This window comes from Numenius arquata, chromosome 7 (assembly GCF_964106895.1).
Source record: "Numenius arquata chromosome 7, bNumArq3.hap1.1, whole genome shotgun sequence".
Taxonomy (NCBI): domain Eukaryota; kingdom Metazoa; phylum Chordata; class Aves; order Charadriiformes; family Scolopacidae; genus Numenius; species Numenius arquata.
Genome location: NC_133582.1, coordinates 59,086,792 through 59,100,590, shown reverse-complemented (window position 1 = coordinate 59,100,590; position 13,799 = coordinate 59,086,792). Strand labels below are relative to the sequence as shown.

The following is a 13,799-nucleotide window of genomic DNA, read 5'->3' as shown; positions in this document are numbered from 1 at the left end:
TCAAAGCTTTAAACTCAATACAAGTTTGAATCTCTGCTGTTTTAAGGACTAGATGAGGAGCGCAAACACCTTCTGGCACTCCTCTGTGACCTATCAGCAACTTGATAAGTTGCTGATGAAAAAAAAAGCAGGGATTTAAAGATGACCATACCTCAAAGAGTGCAGCCAAGCAGGTAGAAACCTACATCTTCAGTCTATGACTGTGCTGCTCTGCAGCAGCAGCCGATTGCTGTATCCAACCTCCCCCTGAGGCAAGGGTCTGAGGCAAAACTATTTCCCCTTGTACTAGGCCTTTGCCATGCTTCTGAGAAAGCCCTAGTTTATCAGCAAAATATAATCTTTAGGAAATTCTTTGAAATGTTAAGGTAGTCTGAAATTCCACTCTGGTGCAATTTCTAATGAGTGTAGTGATTACAATTTGACCCAGGATTCTGAGTCACAAAACCAGTGTTGGTTTGTAGTCCTCTCCACTTCGATTACTACATCAAACAACATGCAAAACCACATAAAAAGTAATTTTAAATATTCATTCTGAATATACAAATCCTGGGATATTTCTTCTTTTTTTTTTCTCCAAAATTTAACCTTTGAGTAACTGCATGCTAGAAAGCTTTTGATTATTTAAAATGTTATGAGAATCTGTGTAATGCTAAGAATGTCAGTGCTTATTTTTGCTACAAAAAAAATAGAATCATAGAATCATAGAATGGTTTGGGTTGGAAGGGACCTTAAAGATCATCTGGTTCCAACCTCCCTGCCCTGGGCAGGGACACCTCCCACTACAGCAGGTTGCTCCAAGCCCCATCCAGCCTGGCCTTGAACCCCTCCAGGGATGGGGCATCCACAGCTTCTCTGGGCAACCTGTTCCAGTGTCTCACCACCCTCACAGGAAGAATTTCCTCCTAATATCTAACCGAAATCTCCAAATAGATGGAAGTGGATCAAGACAAAAGACAATACAACTTCCATAAAATGTAACAGGAGTGGATTGCAAAAGCGAGATTTGTAAACAGGCAACAATTAATGTTGAAGAGTTCAAACAAATATCCTGGCACTTACTACACAAACTTCAACGCAAGATTTTCTTTGCTGTCATCCAGTAAGTGATTACATAGTATGTAATCCCAGTAAGACAAACCTGGGCATGAGAAAACTCTGCCGTCAGTAGTAACATCTTTTGTGTCTGAGTCGTGCTACAGACTCTGAGACAAAACAAACTCTTCTGGTGTCTTTAGCCTTTGTCTGTTGGTGTGTGATACTGGGCACGGTCCGTGCATTAACGTGCGTCTCATGGCAGCAACAGGGACACAGCTGAGAGTGGTGTTTGGTCTGTGGATTGAAAATGGAAAGCTGGACTAAGGAGATGTAAATTTGACTCAAGCGGCCTGTGCAACCTGCACACAAACACTTGAGCTTGGCAAGACGGGCAGAACAGGTTCGTAACACCGGGCTGGTTTGAGCTCGTGTACGGGCAAAACCCAGCTCACTCCAAAGCGGGTGCAACTTGCCAACTTCAGAAGAAACAGTAGATCCATGCAATTATAGAGTATGTGGTAAGTTCTCCCTGCACCGACTAAAGCTACTGAACGCACAAGAGTGCAAAAAGGCATGTAATGAGAGAAAGAAAAACTGCTTGGTGCAATTAAGTGAGTAAAAGTGAAAAGAAGAACTGGCACAGACAGGAGGGTAAATCTGAGCAATCACTTACAAATATTTTGAAACATCTGATACTGTATTGAAACTGGAACTGCTGCAATGTTTTGGCTGCTCTTCCTAAAGTGTTGGTTTTTTTTCTTCTTCACATGGTGAATGGTCTGGAGAAAACTATTTGATTTGGGTGGCATAGTGCTTTATCAAGCAAGCTCAGCCTCATCAAGTCCTCAACCCTGACAGAACGAGGGATAAAACACTTGGCCGTGAAGTGGGGAGGGTGAGCTGTAACCTTCAGCTGGCCCTTGGGCAAAGCAGAGCACCCACAGGTTCCTTTTTTATGCAGTGGGGACAGAGCGAGGGTGCCTGTTTGTCCCTGTCTGGCAAGCTGATGACAGGATGCTCACCCAAATGAGAGGTGGTGGCAGGTACATACTCTGTAAGGGCATCTTTTCCTTCAATAAGCTGTACACCGGATGTATAAAAAGAAGGCAGGGAAGATAGTTAAAAGGATTTCTTAGATATGGTGCTTTTTTTAACTTTTTGCCAGAGAGGATTCTCTCCATCTGTTGCATTTAGCAGCGCCTCTCCCTCCTTATTGAGGTAGCCCCCATCCACCCGCAGGCGGGTACTTGCACTCTGCCTGTATCAAACTGGTGAAACAAACTGGTGGGGAGATCACGAGCCTCAAAATTAATCCAGGTGGATAAAATAATGGACCTAAACACAACCCTCTCTGAAACATACAGACAGCTTGAGCTGTACCTATCTGTACCCTCCCCAGATTGATCTGCCTCCTACCAATAACGGATGAAAGCAGTGATTTGCTGTAATTTTCATGTTGTAACGACCTTTCAGGACGACGTGCCAATCATTTACAAAGGACAAGTAGGAAGTGGGTTTAACCTTTTTGGGTTGTTGTTGCATGGTGTTGGAAAAACACCAGCACAATGCTTTCTGCTTTCTGAGAAAGGGAAATTTATATAAATTCTGGGCTTCACCTGGAATCTTCAAAAAGATACAAGATTTGTCCCCCTACAGAAAGACTCCTGGCAATATTGGACAAACAAAATGAAATTACTGGCTGGTGAATGAGAGCTGCACTCTGCCATTCCAGTCTGGGTTAAAAAAAGAGCCCAGCGGCCAGTGCAAGCTCTAAAACCTCTTTGTATTCTGATATGAGCAGCTTACAAAAGCAAGGCAGATGTGACAATTCTATAAGCAAAATGCACAGCACCCATAGCTACTGGGTTAGGCCAGTTGTGCTTTGCTTTCTTGACTTTTTTCTTTTTCCCCTTCTCGTTTCAGAATAGAGAAAACTGATCCATTGGCGGCGAGGGAGGCTGATTTTTTATAACACCACCGCAACAGCTTTGGGGCAGAGAAAGAAAAGGTGTGCCGGGTGAGTTTTTTAGGTGTCTGTCCTGGTTTGAGCGACACGGGACTAATTTCTCTTTTAGCGCTCGGGAAAACTGCACTTTTAGAAGACTTCAGTGTCTGAATTTGTGAGTGTATTTACTCTATAGCCAGCTATGTGGGTTTCACGATTGCAGTGTTTTCGAGCCTTGCCAGGTGCGGGGATGAGGAAGAGCGCGACTCAGGCACTTGACCCTGTCTACCAACAGAATTATTTTATACCATGAACGGCACATTCAATATAAATTAGAATGTTTGCTGTGAAGTGCTCGCTCTCTCCCTCGATGGTGATGGTCCGGGGAACTCCTTGCCCCGGTGCCACCCCCTGAGCCCTTCCTTTCCTCCCGACGCCGCAGCACTTGCGGTGTCCCACATTGTCCCACATTGCTGGGAGTGACCGGCTTCTGCTGATGGAATGGGCTGAGTATAGTCCTTGGATATTTTATACTGGCATTGGGATCAATATTGGTTCTTTAGTATTATTAATGTTAATTATTTAGTCTTATCCTATTAAATGTGTTTATATTTCAACCCTCGGGTTTCCCTTTTTTTTCCCCAATTCCTTTTACCCGGGTGGGGAGGGATCATGGGGTGATGGAATAATTGTCTAAACGACAGTAAATTGTTGTGGGTGTCAGACAGCGTGTTAGAAACTAAGAAATAATAAAATAAACAAAAACTCAAGCCCGCCCGCAGCGGGGCGGCCGGCGGGAGCCGCGGGGGGAAGGCGCATCCCGGGGACCGGCCGCTCCCCTGGCCGGGCTCCGGCTGCCGGGCGGGGCCGGCCCCGCTCCGCCCGGGGGCCGGGCCGAGCCCTATAAAGGCGGTGCGGGCGAGCCGACGGGGCTGTTTCTCCGCTCGCCACCATGGCCCCGGACCGGCCCCCGCCGGCCTTCGCCGAAGCCGGGCAGCAGAGCGGGCTGCAGGTGTGGCGGGTCGAGCGGCTGGAGCTGGTGGCGGTGCCCCCCAGCCTCCACGGCGACTTCTTCGTGGGGGATGCCTACCTGGTGCTGCACACCGTCCGCCGCCCCTCCGCCGTCGCCTACCGACTCCACTACTGGCTCGGTAGGCAGCGATGGCGGGGGGCACTTGGGGCTGGGGGGCAGCGCCGGCCGGCGGTGTGTCCGTGGGCTCTTCCTGGAGTTTCTTGCTGGGTTCCGACGGAGCTGAATTTCCATCCTCCTCCCACTCTCACCCCCCCCGAAGCCCACGAGTTGAGGCACTTAATAGGAGAAGCAGGGCTACGGGCAAGGATCTGGGTGATGTCAAGCCTTCCTAGTTCTGCTGCAGCAGTGCTGAGGGGCTCTGGGGATGAGAAGGTGGGCTATGATAGAAAGGTGAACGTTTTCTTGCTTTGTGATGTTAGTTTGGAAAGGTGGTGAAGGGTTAAAGACAAGTCTTGGCTGCATCCAGCTGAGATTCATGAGTGAAATCCTGCTGTCATTCGGATGGAGAGTTTTCTTGCCTTTGCTTCCACTAGGACCAAAATTCCATCTCTGTCATCTCCCTGTGGCATTGTTGCACTGCTTTGTGTCCAGATGTTGCCTTTCTCAGCTAGACTAATTTGGCTTTCTGATGATACAGAGGCTGGAGGCAAAGTCACCAGGTTTTCTATAAAACCTCTTTAGTATCAGCCTGAAGACCTAGTAAAGCCCCTCCTGAAGCAACTGAGAACACTGGAATTGGGCTGATGTCTTTTTGCCTTCAATCTTGACTAGCACAGTGTTTACAGCAAAGTAGGAGTCTGGCATAAGGATGCATTTTAGGTGACTTCCTCATCTTTCGGAGCTTTCTTGAGACTTCTTTGCCTGGTCACCGACTCATCTGACCACAGTGGTTGCTGTGTAGCTGCCCGAGAACTATGTTCTTGTTTCGCCATCACAAGATTTGTGTTTGTAGGTAATTATCTTGGTGAATGCACACAAAGACAGGTCAATGTGTATTAACGTTAATGTGTTTGAGTTACTATGGTTCTCATTGTACTTTCAGATGCATTGGAAAAGAATAGCAGATAAAGCTGGGATTGTTCTTGCATAATTGTTTGAAGCTTGTTTAGTTTTGCATGTGCTGTGAGTTATCCAGCTGGCATGTGGGACAGTGTCTGTCTCTGATGAGTATAATCATAGATGGCAGCGTAAATGAATTTCTGGCAGATGTTCTTGTGTCAACAGCACTGCTAGTTAATAGCAGGGTTTGGCTATTTAGACCGTTGTTAATGAAGTCAGACTTATTTATATAGTAGTTAAGGTATAGTAGGCACTTCCCAGGGAAAGATGCAAGGACTTCTTGCAGCTGGAAGCGAAATAAAGACTGACTGATATTTGCACTAATTAAAACATCTTTACTGTTGGCTGAAGACCTTTAGTTTTACATGCTGATGCACATCTTGTGGTGATATCCAGATATTGTAAATAGCTTCAGGTAATCAGGGCATACATTGTTCTTATGCAACTGGCAGGTTGGCAGCAGAGTGGCAAACTGCTGGGAAATCCTTTCCTGCACACAAGATATCCCAGTTGTGGGGCAGAGGTGCTCAAACACTGCTGCAAGCTCCATAACAGACCATGACTTCATACAAGGTGTATGGGGAAGGGCAGCACACTCGGAGTAGGAATTGAAATAATTTTGGTTTTTTTGCTGGCTGATTCTCACCACTGTTACGTATACCAAACTTCTCTCTCATGAGCAAAGGTTTTATAACCTGTGGGCCAGGAAGACCTCAGTAGGGTCTTTCTGAAGACTTTCTGTAAGCCGTCTCTGAACAGTAACAGTAGTCAATAACAGGCTTTGGGATGGAAAGTACTCTTGTGGAATTAGATTAATGGAAACCCTGCAGACTTTGGACTTAAATACTTAACAAGGGCCTTGCCATTTGGTGACACTGTCACTACTCCTGACTGTCGTGTGGTGTGTGTTATTGTGGTCTCATACGGTGGCTTTGAGTCTGAACAGAGTCCGACTTCAACAAAAAAGACCCCAAATTCAGAATTAAAGTAGAGCATTGAATTTTACCACTATTATATAGTGGTAAAAGTCCTTCTAATACCATGCTTGACCATACCCATGGGGTTAGAAGGAGGTCTGGGCCATAAGAGGATAGTCTGTGACCTTGATACAGTCTTGTGCTATGACTGGGGTTTTTGAAACTATTTTTTAACCCTTGTTCCCATTGATTAAGTGATAAGACCTATCCAGTCTGGCAAAAATTTTGTTCTTTTTCCTGTATACTCTGGCTTACTTATAGTTGTTTGTGCTTCAAACTGTAAGGTAAATCTGTTTTCCCTACATCTTGAACAACCTACACTTGGATTGATGCTCGCTTTCGTTAAACAGGGTTTCACTGACTATTTTACTGCACAGCAGCTGTGAGACTGAGCCTGGTAGTAGCTCTTATCTCTAATACTGTTCCAAAACCAGTTTTCTTCAACCCTGAACCCTGTTGTGTAATTGCAAGCAATAAATCTCAAGGATCTGGTCCTAATGGACATGGATAACCCTATGAAAAAAAAATACCAAAGAAAAAGCAAACAAAACTTTGCCACCAACTTAAGGAGCTACCCAGGTCTGATAAGAATTTGCTGTGTGGCAATACACTGTCACTTCAGTGATGGGGATTTTTTTTTTTTCAGAGCTTCTTGTGTTATCTCGTTCTTTCAGTATTTTTTTTTTACCTTTCTGGGGTAAGGCCTCACGCTTTTCTCTTCCCCATGTCTCCATTATGCTTTGGATCCCTTCCCTGCTTTGTCCTTGCTGCTTTCTTGAGGCTTCCATTGCACCTGTGTCCCCACAGAAGCTGTGGTGGTGGCACTGCTCCTCAGAGAAGCACAGTTGTTGGGGGGCAATGGGGAGCTGTGTTGTGGCATTTTCACTGCTGGGCCATGAATAGAGCACTCACTCTCCCTAAGAGAGGAGCTAGCTCCATGATCCGCTCGGGCACCCCTGACCCTACTTTCCTAATGCCTTACTGACAGGTTTCCTGTGACAACAATGACTCCCTATGCTGTGAGTTGACACCAGCACCTCACTACACACTTCCCCTTCTCCCATGGCATGAGAGAGGTATCTCTGACCAGGCAGCTTGGAGCTCTGAGGTATTTTTCCACCCTAGAAGCAAAGAAATGGTTAATGCAAGTGAGAAGCTGCTCTTGAGAACTGTTGCATGTGTACAGGCTTCTTCCTCTTATTTAGAAAGAACAAATAAAAACCAAATGGCAAACCTTGCCTTTCCTCACTCTTCAAAGGTTCTTGAGAAGCCAGGTTTTTGAGACTGAATCCCACTTGCACTGCTCCTGAAACAATCAGAACTGCTGAAAGTGTTAATCAAAACTGTATGGGACCGTGCTAAAAGTTTTATTTTACTATACAGCGTGCTTTGCAGTGTGATTAGGCCATGAACATAGTAATTAAGGAGGCCATTTTGCCACATTCCTGAGAAGAGGCTAATCTCTGAAAAAACAAAGTGTGACCTCATGAAGCAAATATCTGAGCCCCAAAGCTGCTTTGCTTTCTCCCAGCTGTACCAGGTGATCCAATAAAAGATACTTGGGTAAAATGCTGTTTACTTGATCATGGTGTCAAGAGGACTGCTTCTGGATTATTTTAACTTTATGGCTTGGTGAGTTGCTTTTAGGGTAAATACATGGTTTACCATCTAATCAGCCCTTTGGCATGACCTTCCTTGGTCTTTGCACTTCAACTCGAAGTCCAAAAATGATTACTGCAGACACTTGCCCGTACTAAACTTACTGAATTAAAATATTCTCTTGTTCAAAGAGGCTGAGAGAAGACCAAGTTGGCTATTTTTTCACTTTTTTTGTTTGCTTATGAAGGCAGTTCTAGAGGTAGTTAAGAAATGGTCTGGCTGGTCATGCATTTGGTGGTGAACAAGGTTACGATGTAGTGTTTTGTTGCAATGTACCTGGGCTGTGCAACCTGCTGAAGGCAGAAATTCTGCCTTTCTCCAGCAGATTTCAAAGCTACAATAGTGCTTTATAGACATAATATTTCATCTTATTTCAGGGAAAGAATGTACCCAGGACGAAAGCACAGCTGTAGCTATCTTTGCTGTTCAAATGGATGACTACTTAGGAGGAAAGCCTGTGCAGAGCCGAGAAATTCAAGGATACGAGTCTACTGAGTTTGTGAGCTACTTCAAAGGAGGAATTAAATACAAGGTAAAGAGCCAGCTGTTAAAATACATTCTAAAAATATAGGTAACATTGTCCCCCAATTAAAATCAAATCTTTTGCTTTGTATCTGTTACTGAAAGTTTCAAAATTGTTTCTTAACTTTGGTTTCAGATCTGAACTACCTATCCTAAACTACAGGAGTCCAGTACTTGTTTACCAGTGTCTCTTCTGATAACTGAAAACTTGTCCCAGTGATTTACTCCCTGTCCCTCCATGCCCCCCTCCAAATCAAGCTATCCTGAGATTTCATACTTGTGTGTCTAAGGGTGCTCACAGTAGGGACTCTGTGTTTGGGAGGCAGCAAATGTCACAGAAACCATTTTATGTCATAGACTGAATCACTTTGTTCAAATGCAGAACTCGGTGTGCTTAAGTTGTTAAAAACATGAGCAGAGTGGAAAAGACCAAAACCTCACAGTCTAAAAATGGTGCTTTTGCAGTCCTACTGCAGTTTTTTCTTTGAGGTAGGTAAAAAAAACCTCCCAAATACTTTTCATTAAATTTTTTTAAATTTTTTAAAAAGCTGCCATATCAGTCCTTGTTGTGCCACTTCCAGAAGCAGAGCCTTTGGAAGGAATTTTTTTGAAACATCTGTGGCTTTTAAGAACAAAGTAATGTGTCTCCTGAGAATCTCCTTGTAATAGGAGCTCTGGGAGCCATTGCTCAGTCAGCCTTTTTCCCATTATGGAGGTTTGTAACTTGTCACGGTCTACACAACCAATTTGAAGCTTTTAACTCTGCTTGCGTAAGAGAGCTTGACACTGACCTGCCCACTCTTTTACATTATTTCTTTTTTCTTTGTAATTTCAAGAGACACTCTCTATTCCAACCCAAGGTCTTCCTCTCCTGGAGGAATGAAGAGCAGAGAGCCAAGCCAGTTTACAGAAATAACTTAGGCTTGTACCTTACACTTTATAGATTATAAATCAATAGTTTGGTCTCACTTCCAATCTGGTGCTCTTTGCTAGCTTGCTTCCTAAACTGCAGATATTCCTTTCAGAAAATTACAGAGCTCCTGTGGAATGACTCCTCCATCTACACGTAACCAGGCACTAAAACCACCCAGACCTATTGAATTCAAGGAAGTTGTGAAAATTTGTACAGGAGCTGCGTATCCCTCTGCTTTCCCTCAGTCTTTATTTGATAACCTACTGACTTCTGTCCTAACAGTGTGTTTCAGCATTACCTTATCCTCTGGATGATGCAGGAAAGTGCAGTGAATTCTGTGCTTTCCCTTTCCCCGTTCATCTGAAAACGCTTTGAAGCAGGGTGACATCTTCTTCCTCAGATAAAGGCTCACACCTGAGAGTTCAGCAGCCCCAGTGTCCCCAACCCTGTCTGGTCTGTGGTCAGCACTGTTAAACAGTATATTATTTTAGCTTGCCTCTCACTGCATAAGTTATGTTTTCCCCCTGCTAGTTAAAATGGTGAATTTGCAAAAATCAAACTGAAATAAAACTTGCCGCTTTCTTTTGTTTTATTCAGGCAGGTGGTGTTGCCTCTGGATTTAATCATGTTGTTACTAATGATCTGAGTGCTCAGAGGCTTCTGCATATCAAGGGCCGGAGAGTTGTAAGAGCCACCGAAGTCCCCCTGGCTTGGAGCAGCTTCAACAGAGGAGACTGTTTCATTATCGACCTTGGAACTGTAAGTCTTTCCTAGAGCAAAACACACTCAAAAGTAAGAGATGCAGCATCCCTTCTAGGGTCTGAATCATTCCCTAAAATGCACAACTGATTTTGCTGCTCACCCAAACTGACAGAAAGGATCTGCCTTAGTAAATCAGTTTTAGTGTCACAACACTTTGAAGATTCAAAACTGCCTTAAATGTTTTCTGAAGTATGCACAGATTATCTTTCAGGAAACAGTTCTCTTTCCTGCTTGAGGCATTGGGATTTTTTTACTACTCATGTTTGAACCTTAAGCTGTTCAGAGTAGCTCCTGCCTGACTTTGACACTATCTACCAGCTGAAGGGGCATCAGTGCTAGGCTTCAGAGCAGAACACAGATGGGACCTTTCTCCTAAGAGCATTTCTTCATATTCATAAAACTTTGATGTAAAAAGTTATCATAATAAACTTGTCATACAATGTGTTATAAACCTACTTTAGTATTACAGGAGACTAATTGGGAAGCCATCTGTTACTTCAAGGCTTTCTGCTGAAAACAAGTAGAGAGAATTAGCACAGAAGTGTATGGACAGATAAGAGAAGATAATCTTGCTTGCTCCGGATGACTTAAAGTATAGTGCTGTCACCTTAGTATCAAAAAGTCTTAAAATGAATTCTAGAAGTAGCAGCTGGGATGTAGTCTGTGCTAGTTGCTAGTTATCAGTTTGAAATTATTCCCATACCTGATATGCTCACACCTATAAAATTAAGAGCATATAGAGAAAATAGTTTGTTTGCAAGGCAGCAACTGCAGTTGGTCTTAACTGCAGTGCTTCACAAGGAAGTGGTCAGCTATTTCAGCAAGATTTCGGAGAAGACCTGTTGAAAAAGAAGCTCTTCTGAACATGTTACGGGTTTGGCTCTTTCTTCTGAAAAGCATCCCCCGGTGTGATAATTGAAGATACGGGTATCGAGTAGCTATACTAATTATGTCTGTTAGAATTTTATCATCTTTAACAGCCTTCAGACAGAACAACAACCAGTGTTTTCCTAACACTGTCCCATTTCTCCTATGGCACTGTGGTCTAATCGTCTGAAACAGCCAAGTCATCAGTACCCAAAGAGCTGTCTCTCAATGCCACTTTGTATTAAGGATGCATAGAAGACTCAATCATCTGTTCCCTTTCAGAGTTAACCCATAGGAAATGGGAAAGTTGGAACTGAAGATTGATAGAAAATCCTGCTTTTAAAGTCAGGCTGTCACAGGGCTTGAGTTTTCTGTCTTGGAGTTAACCTCCCCTGGACACCCTGTGGAACTGTGTGTACTCCATGAATTTGTCTTGTCCTGACTATTATTTTCCCAGTTGCGCAGTTCACCTAAAATAATTACTTGGGTCCCACTGCAGACAGGGCGATGACTGATGAAATGCAGAAACACACTATGGGTAACAGTAGTGTTGGGGTTCATCATCCCTTATGGTGAGATTTGTTGAGCGGAGAGCACTGTCACTAAACAATGTAAATGTAATATGGCTTTAGAGTCTTGATTTCTAATAGTGAACGTGCATTGTAAGCCTTTTTCTTTTTTTTTTTTTTTAAGTATAACATGACTGGTTTCTGATTTCCTGTTTGACAAGACAGAGGTTAAGCAGCAATGCAACCCTGTGTCTTTGCAGGAAGAAAGATCAGATGTGAACATCTAGATCTTTACCATGCTATGGGAAATGTCAGTTAAATCACATGACTAACAGCAGTTTTTGGTCTTGTCGTGTCAGGGGCATATGAGGGATGGGTTTTCTTGGGTGTATTAACAAGTTAAGGAAAAAATCTTTCAGCATCCAGACATTTGTAGTAATTTCATTGTAGGTTAGTATACAAACCAGACCTTTCTTGTGGGGGATGAAAAGGCAATGTGTGACATACTTCAAGATGAAGATACGCAAGCCTAGTGAATTTCTTCTGAGAAATAGATGTGGTGTAAAACTTAAGATCTCTACTGTGACAGCGTATTTTCTAAGAATTACATTTCAAGCTGAAGTAACTTTTTCAGTTTGAAATTTTCTATGGCTTCATGACTAGAGGCCCATTGTGAGTGGGTGAGTCTTTACAGGAACTCTTAATTGAATTTAGGGATCCTTTAAAAAAAAAAAAATTTGGCTCAAGCAGATTCCTTAATTGAAATAAAATTAATCTTAAATAGAGTTGCTCTTATGGCCTATGATAAATTCCAAGGCTCTACTGAATCATTGTCTGAGAATAATGGGCAGTAATTGCATAAAATAATGAGCTTATGGTCAGTGCTTTTAATATCAAATTATTGTAGCATGTCAAATAAGATGAATTTCCAAGACTTACTTTCCCCAGTCTCTTAGCTAACCAGAAGGATGGTCTCCATGGCACTGCAAAACTGCTTATGCAGTCCATTTGCGGCTACATTTTATCAAGCTGCTTACCTAATATAATGAAGAATCATTTCAGTTTTCCCCCGAGCTCAATTACAGCAGTATTTGAAACCTGTGGCTTGAACAGATAAGGGGAAATTAAGAAAGGTAATAATAATCAGGAATAAAGTCACTAAAGTCACTAAGGTTTCCCTCCCAGTGAAAATGCCATAAGTGAAAAGTGTCTGTTTGTGTTTCCAGCTAGATTCACATATTTACAGTTCAGGTTCTGATGGTTACCTGATACCTAGATATGTTACTAAACCACGTTTACAGCACTTCAAATATCCTGCCCAGGTCTCGTCTTGCCTCATTTGAACTCTCTAGGCTGGAACAGAAAATAGCTGCAGATGGCAGAGAAAACGCTGTCTTTGATATGAGGGGAGTCATTACCTGTAGGTAATCTGTAAAGACCTTCTATTCAAACAATCTGCTGTAAGACCATGACGTGAGAGCTGTGACCACCAGACTGATGCTCCAGTGCAATGAGTGATCCAGGAGGGTGCTTGGAGTGCCAGGCCCTGATTTATGATTTAATTTTTTTTTTTTCTACAAGGGATTTCCATGACATCTCCTTGAGGAACCTGAAAATCTCCCTGCCTTTGGGACAGGGCAGGCAAGACAAATGCAAAGCAGTTGCTGAGAAGGCTTTGTACAGGCCTGGTCTAAAGCACACCTTACCTTGTCAGGTGCTGCTTAGTTCATCTTGTCCTGGCATAGCTGTGCTCAAGCCATCCCAGAAGCCATGGTCTTCTGCCACGCTTCCCATTCTGTCCTTTTGGCTGGAGGGTGCTGAGCTTTTCCAGGTGTCTCACCTGAGAGGCACAAGGATGGGTTTGGCAGTTCGTGGTGGCTATAAACTGTCTGGCCTTGGTCTGTGCTGTCCTCTTTACCTCCAGATGCAGCTCTCCCTGCATCACCCCATCCTCCAGCCACCTTCCCTTAGCCACATCCTTCTTTCTTGCTCCATCACCAAGACAAATTCTCAAAACAGCAAAAGCATGGGAAATGACCATGGAAGGGAAGGAAGGAAAAAGATTAATCATTGTGCCACTCGGTGAATAACATACACATTTCCCCAGGCTATTTTAGTATTATCCAGATGTATATGTTAATATAGCTTTATAAACTATATTTCTAATAAGATGTTCAGATCTCAGATGTTCAGATGTTCAAAGACACTCATCTCTTTGGTCAATTTTCTTAGTGATTGGTTTAAAGTGGGAAGAAAACTTAACAGTATTGTGAAGTTCACCCAACATACATTGGTGCACACTGGTGATGTACAAAATGTGAATGTTGAGGCCTATTGATAATTTGGGTAGTTATCAAAACATAGAATCAATGGCTTGGGTTGGAAGGACCTTAAAGGTCATCGAGTTCCAACCCCCCTGCCCTGGGCGGGGACACCTCCCACCAGACCAGGTTGCTCAAAGCCCCATCCAGCCTGGCCTTGAACCCCTCCAGGGATGGGGCAGCCACAGCTTCCCTGG

At 43.5% G+C, this 13,799-nt stretch overlaps 1 protein-coding gene across 1 annotated transcript in view; it reads left to right on the top strand.

Moving 5' to 3' along the window:
- Positions 1 to 3,932: 3,932 nt before the first annotated feature.
- Positions 3,933 to 13,799, top strand: part of SCIN (scinderin) — a 51,022-nt gene continuing 41,155 nt past the window's right edge. The window contains exons 1-3 of the mRNA XM_074151107.1: positions 3,933 to 4,131; positions 8,086 to 8,240; positions 9,741 to 9,902. Of these exons, the coding sequence (XP_074007208.1) occupies positions 3,933 to 4,131; positions 8,086 to 8,240; positions 9,741 to 9,902 (516 nt within the window). The remainder of the gene's footprint in view (positions 4,132 to 8,085; positions 8,241 to 9,740; positions 9,903 to 13,799) is intronic.